The following is a 13,559-nucleotide window of genomic DNA, read 5'->3' on the forward strand; positions in this document are numbered from 1 at the left end:
TTCTGACAGGAATATGTGAGTCCACTCTAGTCTTTATTTCCAACTTGTCCAAACATGTTCCATCAATCTAATACCTTAGTGTAGTACTTCTCCATATTTAAAAAAAAAAAAAAAAAAAAAAAAAAAAAGTTTTGTAAATGTTCTGATAAGTAAATTTATGGAAGTTGTGGAACATATTTTAGTTTTTAAAAACTTGTTTAACCTTTTGTTATTGTTTTTTGTTTCTTTCATCTTAGTAATTGGGGCTGGTCTAGATAAGAATTCCTGAAGGAATCATGTAGAAGGAATACAAGTTTCTCAAATAGAGCTTTGGTCTCCCAATGTCAATATTTACAAGGCTTGTGAGATAAGGAAGGTTTTTAGGAGTGGTAAAAAGGAATAGGTAAAGTTTGAACTGCCTCTAGAGCTGCATTTCTAGTTTTGCAAAGATTTCTAAGCTGTCAATTTCTGAGTACTGAGTTGCAAACTAAAAGGCCTCATAAATGACATCCACACATTCAACTACACTACCTTCAGTTGCTTAAACGAGAAGGTCTAAAACAATGATTACTATCAGGCTCTGAATATGAGCTTCCAATTTGGCCAACCTTTGTTTAGAGAGCAACTTATAAATTTCTTTTAAATATCTTGCTGCTTTTGAGCCAAAACAAATACAGGCAATCTGGGAGGGCTGACTTATAAGAATATTTAGATATTTTTGTCAGTTTGTCAAGAATCTGATCTATAGCTTCTGAGTGGGGTTTTAGTGGAGAATTATAACTTCAATATTTACCAGAATTTGGAAAGGATTTATTAATTTTAAATTTAGTTTCCCAGGGCACCGGGGTGCCTCAGGTTGGTTGAGTACCAGACTTCAGCTCAGGTCATGATTTTACAGTTCGTGAGTTCCAGCCCCACACTGGCCTCTGCTTACAGCTCAGAGGTTAGAGCTTAGGATTCTGTGTCTCCCTGTCTCTCTGCCCTTCCCCCGCTTGTGCTCTGTCTCTCTTTCTCAAAAATGAACTTTATTATTATTATTATTTTAATTTAGTTTCCCTCAGCTGTTTAGGGAATGATGTAGCCGTTTATCAGAAAATCCCTCAGAGTCTCATCATCTCTGGAATGAGCCCCCAGGGGCCTCCCTCCAAAGGTAGATATGGGGCTATCTGTAAGGCCATTAACAGGACAGACTTCTGTTTATAGACTGGTAGTCTCTTCAGATTGTAAAGACAACTCAATAGAGGGTTATTAAAATGAGTGTTCAAATACAGGAGCAGTAGGAATTACATCAGTTTTACAATATTTTGTATTAGGTACCTCTTGCACTTTTACTTTTTTTTTTTATTAGCCTTTTGTAATAAATCTTTGTAATGAAGCTATTTTGGAATTTTGAAGAATTCTGGAGGCACCCTTACTTTCAATTGCACTTAACTAATCTTATCTAATTGGAATTTTCCTCATAATGGCCCTTATAATTTCCCTGAGGGCCAGCAATAGTTTGGTAGGACCCTTAGCTGTAAATGGAGTTTAACCCACATTTCTGTCCAGTCATACCTGGTTACAAACGGGATGCAAACCACATTTCTGTCCAGCTCTATTTGGAGGCCCACAGCCCGATGCTTACCAAGCCAGTCGCATAGGCGACTTCCTGGTAAGGCTGTAAGTCTGTAGAACTCAGCCAATGAGGAATCAGGGGAGGGACTTGCATAGTAGGAGATAAGTTGCCTCCCATAACTGCCCCCAGCGTGTCTGTCCATCAGACATCTGCTCTTACAAGAAAGTTGATTAAAGCCTTGCTTCTCTGCGCTCTGAGTCTCCTCATTCCTACTTTGATTGGGTCAGTGGGCTTATTTATCACAGTAACCAAGTGATGTTAGTCTCCTGACCAAGAGAAGTCCCTGTGTACACATCCAACAATTCTCAGAATTTGGGACTGGGGAATGGATTGAACAGGCAGAACTTAATAAATAACGACTGCTGACTGAGTCCAAACAAATGAGGAACTGCAGCCAGCAGTTCTCAATGTGGGATAGGGACAGAAGAGAGGGCCGAGGTTTCCAATCAAATGGAGAATTGTGGACTAACCTTTCAGCAGTTCCTAATGTGGAAATAGTGATTTCAAACAAATGGGGAACTTACTGGAAAGCCATTTAAAGAGGTTGATGCAAAAAGAGCAGAATACTGAGAAGAACGTAATTACCTACAGCCCTCAGAAATGGTGAGGAAAACAACTCAAAAGGGTTCACGAAGGCACCATGCCTGTGTTTCCCATTGTCCCCAAATGGAAACACTGTGAGAACTTTCCTTTGGATCCCACCATCACTGACCCAAATCTGTTAAATAACAAAAATTCACTGGAGTTTCACGTCTCTCAGAGATCGAAACTTTCACCAGCCAACCAGAAATTGCCTGGTCAGCATTCCTTAGGTGGTCTGCCTGAGAAGCCTCTGCCATCTCTTGAAGGAAAGCAATCTTGCAATAATCAGTTCACTTTTGCCTAGAATGATTTCCCTGCTCCTGTTCTCTTCTGCCTATAAAAGCCTCTTATTTTGCACAGCTCTTTGGAGCACCTTTCTATCTATTAGATTGAATGCTGTCCAATTTACGAGTCACTGAATAAAGCCAATAAGATCCTTAAAATGTATTCAACTGGGTTTTGCTCTTAATAGAGGAAACAACAAAAATAACTCACCACAGTGCACAGGACTACTTTTATTTCTTAGAGTTACGCAAACCTTCTTTATTCCCTCTGGTACATTTTTCCAGAGATAGAAACATCGCAACTCCAGAGCCCATGTGGCTGCTCCTCAGGTTCACTCAGGGCATCCAACAAGGTATTGTTTTTACAGGGGGTGGGGTGGCTCAGTTGGTTAAATGTCCAACTCTTGACTTCTCAGGTCATCATTTCACTGTTCATGAGTTCAGGGCACATATCAGACTCTGTGCTGACAGTGGGGAGCCTGCCTGGGATTATCTCTCTCCCTCTCTCTCTGCCCCTTCTCTGCTTGCTCTCTCTCTCTCTCAAAATAAAAATATAAATAAATAAATAAATAAATAAATAAATAAATAAATAAAACTTAAGAAAAGAATATGGGAGGGATGCCTCGGTGGCTCCGTCAGTTAAGTGTCAGACTTCAGCTCAGGTCATGATTTTGTGATTAGTGAGTTCAAGCCCCATGTTGGGCTCTGTGCTGACAGCTCAGAGCCTGGAGCCTGCTTCAGATTCTGTATCTCCCTCTGTTTCTCTGCCCCTCCTCTGCTCATGTGCACACTCTCTCTCTCTCTTTCTCTCTTTCAGGTAAACATTTAAAAAATTTTTAAGGAAAAAAAAAGAATATGGGTTTGCAGAAGTCCTGGGGCCACTTCTCAATTCTCTATTAAATCACCCCTTAGACTGTGTATCAAGGATGCATTGGGAGGAAACCCTAACTCTCCTACAGATAACTCCCATCAAGCTATTGATACCACTACTTCTTTAAAACGGCAGTTTTGAATATTCAGATAGGGATCCCCTTGAAACATGGTATGCCTTCTTTCAAGAGGCCCTGGATTTTCCACAATTAAATGATCCTCACTAGGGCTGGCACCATTTGAAATGAGATGAGGTGAGAGAATAAAGGATGTTAGAAAGTGAGGGTGGGAATGACAGGTCATTGTGAAATAGGGAAGAATATGAAACTTAGTTACTGAGAATGGAAGTAAGGATATCCCTCAGCCAAGCTCTTTGCCTCATTTCCTCCTCATCTTATCTCCCCTTAGTCTATGAATCCCATCTCAGCTTATTCTAGAATGTGTCTGATCTCCAAATGCTTGCAAAAAGAGCTGAGGGTGATCTTTATGCTATGTCCTTAAAGTGTGGTCTGAGGGTCAGCTGTGAATAAGAGTATCCCCTGGGAGGTTTGCAGAAATATAGAATCCCAAGCCTGTCCTAGGACCACCTAAATCAGAATCTGCATGTTAGTAAGATTGCAGAGAATTCATTTGCACATTAAGTGGAAGAAGCCCTTGATGGGGTTCAGTACACACTACCTCAAAATATGGCACTTTGGTGTACTGAATGTTTTGAGATAAAGGAATTTGTGAAATGGCTTTGGAGGAAGGACTTTCTGATCTTCTCCCTGAAGCAGGTCAGAAGATCCTCATGTGGGAGCCCTCCCTGTTCCTGGAGGAAAGGGACATCTTTATTTCCAAGAGGGAGGGACCCTGAAATGAATCTGAGGACACAGGCATTATTAAGGTTCCCCCTGTTTATTAAATTTTGTTCATATCTCCACTTGTCCTATCGTATTTCTCCATCACTGTCTACTCTTTATCAAATCTAGCATGACAATCATACTTTGGGGTTTTCACCTCCTTATGAAAGCTCCCATGTCATGTAAAACTTACATCAAAGAAATCTGTCTGCTTTTCTCTAATTAATATATCTTTGTCAGTTTAATTTTCAGACCAAGACAGGGACATGAAAAACGTCCAGGAAACTATTTGTCCCCTACACTCTGTATTACATAAGTCATGCTCCTTAGACCTACAGGGTTTTTAACAACTTACATGCTTAAGGATTTTTGCTCTCTAAATGTTCTTGTAGCAGTAGAAGCAGCAGGAATTGGGGGTCAGACAAAACTTGGAGTAAATCTCTGGTTCATTTCTACTTGAGCAAATGATTTAACCTGAAGTCTCAAGTATCACATAGGTAAAAATAAAGATAATGATAATCATGCTGATCTCTGACAAATGTGGAGATGATTAGATGAATTAAGAGCACCTGACTCATAGTAGGAACTTAATAAATATCAGGGTTTTCTCACCAATGAAATAAAAACATACTTGAGAAATAATAGTACATTAAGATGTGAATGACCCACATGTCATTTGTACAAGTTAACTTCTTGGTTTATCTAAAATTTAAACCCGACTTGGGGGACAAAGGGTAGAAGAAAATATGATTTGATGAAAGGCTTCAGATGAGAATTTGAAAAAAAAAATACTCAATGTGTTAAATTCCCATATTGGATGGCTGTCATGTAAAAGATCAATCTGTGATCATTCTGACAAAAAAAAAAAAAAAACCCAGAAAGTTAACCAATTAAAAACAAACAACAAAAAAGAAAAAAAAATCTGATTATGAAAAGTAGTTTTCTATTTGGCACTCTGGTATAAGTTGTGAAAACTCATCTTTATAACTATTGATCACACATTGTTCTTCAGACCTGTTTGATAGATCATTTGGTGGTTTTGGAATGCTATGTGTTGTGCAGTTCACTCATTAAAACATAGTATTGGAACTGAAACAGTTATAGAAGTCTAAGAAAAGTTATATAAGTTGGGAAGAATAGATTAAGATTATTGTCTGGTCTGTTCCAACAGTTCCAGATGCCGTCATTGGCCCCTGATGGAGTGACAGCCAGATGGAGATGTTGGTCTTTCATTCTCACTTAATCCTTTCCTACCCCTCTGTTATCCAGCAGCATTCTCCTCAGTGCCCCCTTCACCTCTTTGTTTCGGAGGGTGTAAATCAGGGGGTTCAGGAGTGGTGTGACAATGTTGTAGAAGAGGGTGAGGAATTTGCTCTGGTCCTGGGAAGAGCTGTTTCCAGGTTGCATGTACATGTAAATGATGTTTCCATAGAAAAGGGAGACCACTGTGAGATGGGAGCCACAGGTGTTAAACGCCCTTTGTCTCCCTGACACTGGCTGAATCTGTAACACAGCCCTTACAATGTAGCCGTAGGACACCAGGATAAACACTAGAGGTGACAGCACAATGCCCACTGCCAGGACAAAGACAGTGCCTTCAATGGCAGCTGTATTGACACAGGCCATCCGAATCAGGGCAGGCATCTCACACAGGAAGTGGTCCACACTGTGGCGCCCACAGCGGGGTAACTGCAGGGTGACTGGGGACATGACCAAGGAGTTAGCCACACCACAGCCCCAGACCACCAACACTAAGCCCATGCAGAGACGTGGATTCATGATCACCAGGTAGTGCAGGGGCTTGCAGACTGCAACAAACCGGTCATATGCCATGACAGCCAGGAGCAAGCACTCCACACCACCCAGACCCAGAAACAGGAAGAGCTGGATGGCACAGCCTGTGTAACTGATGGTCTTGTCACGGCCGTTCAGGTTATAGAGCAGCTGAGGAATGGAGCTGGTGGTGAAACTGAGGTCCAGGAAAGATAGGTGGGTGAGGAAGAAGTACATAGGCGTGTGGAGGTGGGGGTCCAGCCGGGACACCAGGATGATGGTGGTGTTGCCCACAAGGGTCAGGAGGTATGCAATCAAGATGACCACAAAGAGGATCCTCTCGAGATGGGGATGGTCAGAAAACCCCAAAAGGATGAAATTTCCCTGAGTGCTGTCATTGGTCCCATCCATCTCTACTGCACCTGAGAGGAATAGTGATACTAATAATACTTATATCCATTATAAGGGAACACTTACAATGAGCCAAACATTCTTCTGTGCTTCTTTACATTTATTTACTCATTTAACCTCCAACTACAATGATTTGCAGTTGGCACTCTTTTTATTCCTGACTTACAGAAGAGGAAACTGACACAGATATATGTTAAGCAAATTATCATTTTCTAGAAAGGAGCAGAGCTGGTTTGGAACCCAGGGAATGGAACTGAGAACCTTCTTCCTTTACTGCTGGAACTGATTCTAATTCCAGTGACAGGAAAATGTTCCTAAGTTCCTGCTCAAATCTCAAAGGTCCCAGATGGAGCCCCACAATAACCAATTAATAGTATTTACAATATCTCCACTATATGCAGAATACATTATCCACTCTTTATCCAAAAAGCAAATCTCGGGGCCCCTGGGTGGCTCAGTTGGAGAAGTGTCCAACTTCAGCTCAGGTCATGATCTCACGGTTTGTGGGCCCGAGCCCCACGTTGGGCTCTGTGCTGACAGCTAAGATCCTGGATCCTGCTTCCCATTCTGTGTATCTCCCTCTCTCTCTCTGCCTCTCTCCCACTCATACTCTGTCTCTCTCTCTCAAAAATAAATAGACATTGAAAAAAAAATTCAAAAGGTAAATCTCATTTATTTCAGTATTATTATTGAGGAAATTTTATAGCACCTGAGTAGATAAATAATGTATGATACAATAGAATATTAGTAAAGCAACATCCACATAAAATTATTCCCTCTCTACCCCTCTCCCTCTCTTTCTCTTGCTCTCTCTCATTTGGGTATGGTATTCAAGAAATAGAGTATTTTTTCTTCCAAAGTATTATACAGTGTTTGAGGGGAAAAATCACAATATTATGCAACAAATAATAAAACTTTGATGTGATAATCACATATGTGTGTAGAAACATCTACCAAATTGTAATTCCAAGAATGAATCACATTCAAAGCAAAGCATTTTTGAGAACATAAACCACAACTCTTGCAGATCAATATAGAAGAATAGATTTAAAATATCTTGGGCTATAACTCCAATCTCCCATGTTACAATCCTTTAGCCAACAAGAGACAATTATGAAACCTTGGAATGTTCCTTTACCGTTTTATAGTTTTCTCATCTAAAATTGTAATAATCAAACTATCTTATTTATTTTACAAGTAAGTTTTGGGATTTTTTTAATATGAAAGAAATATAGCAAATATGAAAGTTTATATGTATGTCACATAAAGGTTATGTGTTATACAAATAGGGAATGGGAAAATAAGCCCATGAGAAAAGTCAAGGAAATTATGAAGACAAAAAAAAAAAAAAAAGTCTAGTGAGAGGAAACTATCTTTAATATACATCCAGACATACTATGGAAATGCAATAATTAAAACATGATCAATGACGAGGAATTTGGAGTGGGTAGACCATAGATCCTTCATTCATTTTTTTCATAAAAACTTACCATAAAAACTTATTTAGACTTATTTAAAAAGATAAAACTACTATATAGGAAAGAATCATAGTTGTTCTCTTTTTTTCCTGATTATCTTAGATCTCACTAAACAAGTTGCAACTATCAAAAGGTATGAAGCAAAATACAAATAAAGTTGATTACATATTTTTAAAAAAACCTATAAGGAATCCTACCACAGAAAATACTAATACAAAGCCTAAGGAATAATGATAATACTAGAGCAATTCAATATGACAGCTGAAAGGCTACCTTGTTTAGTAAATTTTTTTCAAGAAATTGGAGAAAAAACATGTAATGAAAAATAGGCAGCGACTTGAAGAAGTTCACAGGAAAACAAATGATTTACAAAACATGATTTAAAAATATTAAAATCATTCTCACTAATGACTAAGAGTATAACATATAAAGTTATTTACTTTTTAGATTGGTAAGTATTTAAAGATGTGATACATACACAGCTGAGAAAGTATGGGGAAATAAACTCATTAACTTTTGATAGGAATAAATTGGAATATTAACTTTGGAACAACCTTTATAAAGATCATTAATTAAAAGTACACATATATCTTGAGGTTGTATATGTAATTTTAACAAAAGAAACACCTATTATAAAATTTAAAATTACATGTTATTTTTCTGACTTATTAATTGTGAATCTAGCAATCTATTTTGCATTTATTAACCCACATTATGTAAATAAAAATCAAGAAACTTTATTATAACATTGATTGAAATGGATAATAGAAAAATATGTTTAAAGTTATTGAAAAGATTAAAAATGACAATTTTATGAACTAGAAACAACTACTAAATGAAAATAAGTATAGGTACATAACTTCACCTGCAATTTTTTTCCAAAACCTAGATTAATTTCAAACTAGTGAAAAGTGAAATATAATGTATAATCAGATTATATGTACCTTGATGCCATTTTTTGGTCACAAACTCTATGTATTATATATTTTTCTATGTATAAAATGTACATTAAAATAGAAACAATATCTGGAAGTATGCACTGAATTGTTGAAAAGACCTACTTCTCAAGAGTATGATGCATTTTTTTTTCAACGTTTTTTTTTTTTTTTTTTTTTTTTTTTTATTTATTTTTTTGGGACAGAGAGAGACAGAGCATGAACGGGGGAGGGGCAGAGAGAGAGGGAGACACAGAATCGGAAACAGGCTCCAGGCTCCGAGCCATCCGCCCAGAGCCCGACGCGGGGCTCGAACTCACGGACCGCGAGATCGTGACCTGGCTGAAGTCGGACGCTCAACCGACTGCGCCACCCAGGCGCCCCAAGAGTATGATGCATTTTAAACAAGGCTTTCATTTGTACATGATTCCTTCTTTATTAAATAATCATCAATAATCATGAATTATGAAATTAGATAGAACACATGCCCATGCATGTATTTAGTATAATATAATATTTAGGAAATTCCCCTATGGTTATTTTTCTGAATTTGTTAATATGTCTTTTTAGCTTTGTCATTCCTCCTTTAGAGAGATCATTGTCCCATCTGACTTAAGAAAATCTGATTTTATTAACAAACTAAAAAAGGCATGATGTAGAAAGAAAGGCAGGAACAAATTTTCAATCATTGTAATGGTGTCAGTGTTTTATAACAAACAACTGCACAACTTCATGGTCCTAAAATTATGTTTTCTGTGAAATAAGAGAACAGTAGAAAGAGGAGCAGAAAATGAGCCATATGCTTATGAAAGGGCATGGGTTTGTCTTTCAAAATAACTTGAGTTCTAATCTCCTGAATTGTTTTCACAACTTTGTTTTTAAGTTTATGTATTTATTTTGAGAGAGAGACAGAGACAGGGAGCTCAGGGGAGGGGCAGAGAGAGAGAGAGGCAGAGAGAGAGGGCAGGCAGAGAGTGAGAATCCCAAGGAGGCTTCTTACTGTCTCCTGAAGCCCAGCAAGGTGCTGGATCTCACCAACCACTAGATCATGACTTGAGTCAAAATCAGGAGTTTGTCGCTAACCTACTGAGCCCCCCACTGCACCTGTGTTCACATCTTCTATGGGGAGGCAAGAATGACTTCACAAAAAGACTTGCAACAATGGAAACTCAGAATAAATGTTATTATGTTACATCATTCCAGCTCCTAACCAGGATGCTGCCTCTTTTTGGTTTTTAATATTTTTTTAAGTTTATTTATTTTGAGAAAGCGAGACAGAGGGAGTGAGGAAGGGGCAGGGGGTGGGGCAGAATATCGGAAGCGGGCTTTGTGCAGATACCACAGAGTCCAATGTAGGTCTTGAACTCACAAACCATGAGATCATCACCTGAGCTGAAGTCCGACACTTAACAGACTGAGCCGCCCAGGCACCACTCTTTCCTTGTCTTTAGAATGAGACAGGAGTCACTTGTCCTGCCCCTGGGGCTCTGACAGGGAGGGTCCATGAGGCCAGCTGCTAGCACACACTTCTCTCCATGGAAGAAACAGGTCTCTCATGGGGAATATGGAATATGGTCATTTTCTGAATGGTTCTGGGGATGGGACAAATATTTTCTCCCTTTAATTTCAAACTTTGAAAGGAATAGAATCAGTTTTCTTTTCTCTGTGTAGAGATCATTCTCAGCATATTGGTTCTGCATGAACAACCTCCCCACCTTCCCCACCTCCCAATGCAGTTTTCTCTTCATAACTGCCTTCTATAACCACTGTGAATATCTTCATATTTAACCTAATTGTGTACCTGTTCCTGCACATAGCAAATTTTACCGTATGTTACGTGAATTTGTCATTATTCTCCTGGTGAGGAGAGAGATTGGGCAATATCTATCATTTTATCATTTATACATGGACACAGCTCAAAAGAATAAACAATGAATTGCTTAACATGGCCTTTCAGGTTTGCCTTACCCTGGAGAAGCATTTCCTCTTCATTGAACAAAACCAGAGAAACTTAAAGGCTGTATCAAACTCTGAACTGGAGAGAACTGACCTCTCCCCACACACTAACGATTTGGTCTTTCAGACATAATTTTGTGTGGAATTGGAAAAAAAAGAGCAGCTCACCTGCACAAAGGGAACTATTACCTTGTAAAACAACCACTTAACTTGTGTATTTGGCAGTGTGTGTGTACCAAAGGATAAAATACATTTCTCCCTGTAGGTGCTGGTCAAACACTGGAAATACCATTGCATCCAAATGCACCATTCTATGGCAAAAATGCCCACACTGAAACCATAAGTCAAAGAAATTGTACTTTTTTCAGTTCTTGGAAAGTAGATGGTCATATAATCAAAGATTTTAGTTTATTTACAAAGTATTTTTAAAGATTAAAGAGTTTTAAAAAATTTTAACATTTATTAATTTTTGAGAAACAGAGACAGAGCATGAATGGGGGAGGGGCAGGGAGAGGAAGACACAGAATCTGAGGAAGCAGTCTCCAGGCTCTGAGCTGTCAGCACAGAGCCCAATGTGGGGCTGGAACTCAAGAAAGGTGAAACCATGACCTGAGCCAAGGTCGGAATCTTAACTGACTGAGCCATCCAGGCATCCATAAAGATTAAAGAGTTTTAAGCTCACAAAAAGTAGCTACAATGGCAGATGATAGGGACTAGGATTGATGTTTTGATGCAGGAACGGTTCAGACTTATATCTTCCCAAGCAAGGGATGACGTTTTCCCATCTCCCTCCTGGAAGCTGAGAACACCCTTTTCAATGTCTTTTTTTTTTCTCCGCCAAAATGAAACTCCCATCTCAGATATCATTTTCTCATGTCTGCCTGAGAAATCTATCTTCCTTGACACCAATTCTAACATTAAAAAAAAGGGAATTTGTATATTGTGTTTCTTCATATTTTGTCTCTTTAGCACTTTTACTTGTTTATCTTTTAAAATGATTTTGTATTGGTAGATTATTGCTCTATTATAGCTAAATAACATGAGTTGTGATGTATGTGCTTATGTGTAGCTTTTCTCTTGGTCTGTCTGTCATAATCCATAAATTTTCCAAGAGCAAGGAGGATACTCCTCATTTTATATTTCTGTGTTCCTTTGATTCATCTCATACAGCTTTTTTTTAACAAACCAAAGATAACTGTAGATTTATGAGTCGAGTCCCTAAATCCAGAAATCTACTCACCATCTTTATTTGTGTGCACCAGGTTCCACTAAAAGTCAGAAGTCAGAATGTACAGATCTAGGTGGAAGACCTCCATGGATTTTACAATGCCCTCTCCATGACTACTGAGTTCACATGGATGTTCTAGCCAGGTGTAATTCCAGATGTGGAGGAAATGAAAGCACCTCTCCTTGGCTTGGCTCATTCCTCTTTAAATGCAATTGACCACAATATTTATCCTGAGGGCAATGATAGTATGATGTAGCTCTCCTGAGGAAAGACTGGGGAGGTATTATAATGGTGGTCTTGATTCATCAACAGCCTTAAGCTCTGGGAAAACTTCTGAGCCCACAGGGGTCATTAGTACATACACTGAGGTGTGCTGTAGATATCTATCACATTGTGTTCAATCTCCCATAAGGTCTAGACAAAAAATGAGTACCATGATAATTTGTCCCTTGTATAAAAAAAGATTTATTACTTCATGTAAGTAAAACTAAAGCCTCAATCCATTGTTGTTTTATAAACATAAATCCTGATGGGCCATTTGCTCCCCTGTTACCAAGAATTTTTATGTGCCTGAAAAACAATTGAGGACTAATCAGTTCCATACTACATGGAATAAGATCATGCTTTTTTTTTTCCTTTTTTTCTTCTTTAGCAAAAGAATTTTGACCTTTTTTTTTTACTAAAAAATTTTATGAATGATGACAAAGAACTCTTTGTCTTAGTGAAAAATGTCATAAATGCATTAACTAATATACATTTTATTATTAATTTAAGGAGCTAATAGGGTGAACTATTTTGTTTAATTCATTTATTTACTTATTTTTAGATCTGAAAGGAAGATGTCAGCATATATTAATTTATACCTTATAGTTTCAGAAGAAAAAAAACTAGAGGTAATTTGAGCAGTTATTATGAAATTCTAACTTTATTAGATTGTGGATATGTGACCATGTTTTTAATGCCCTTTTTGAGGCAAATGTGACATCATGAGGTTGGACTTTTTTTAATAATACTAAAGTAAATATATAAATAGAAATTGAATCCATGCAATCAGCCAAGAAATATCAGAGAATAATCAGACGAGTTTGAATCAACTAGTTAGAGAATTTATCAAAAGGATTATTTGGGTACTTTTGAGTACATATGGTTACAGAGTCAGGGAACAAAGAAGATATTTCATATAAATGAATCAATATAACTTGTAGGTTTCTAGAATGTGCCCATACATATTCAGACCACCTCCATTGTTCCTTCTTCCCTGTTGAACAATTCCACAGAGGGACCCAGTAGCACCCAGAAAATGTGCATGGAGGGGTCCATGCTTGAAGAGCAGACAGGTTTAATAAATCCCAGCATTCCCAATTTCTGTGCCCTTTGGGACACTAAGAGTTGAAATTACAACTCTCAATTTGCTAAGTTCTTTCTAACTCCTAATGCAGCTATTTCACTTCCTATGTCCAACCAGCCCCATATATCTCTCTCCTCCCTTTTTACTTCATTCAGGACCTTCTTAACATGTTAGAATCATTAGCTTATTTGGTTAACTCACTTGACAAACCAGTCACCTGATTGAGGGGGTGGAGTAGGAAATTATCAAATTAGGTAT

The 13,559-nt window shown here is 38.1% G+C and overlaps 1 protein-coding gene across 1 annotated transcript; it reads right to left on the minus strand.

The window, feature by feature from the left end:
- Positions 1-5,411: 5,411 nt before the first annotated feature.
- LOC131492740 (olfactory receptor 2W3) lies at positions 5,412-6,356 on the minus strand. Its single transcript, XM_058696537.1, has one exon. It carries the CDS (start codon positions 6,354-6,356, stop codon positions 5,412-5,414), a length of 945 nt encoding a protein of 314 aa, XP_058552520.1.
- Positions 6,357-13,559: the final 7,203 nt, after the last annotated feature.

The sequence above is a fragment of the Neofelis nebulosa genome, chromosome 1, assembly GCF_028018385.1.
Source record: "Neofelis nebulosa isolate mNeoNeb1 chromosome 1, mNeoNeb1.pri, whole genome shotgun sequence".
In the NCBI taxonomy this organism is placed as follows: Eukaryota; Metazoa; Chordata; class Mammalia; order Carnivora; family Felidae; genus Neofelis; species Neofelis nebulosa.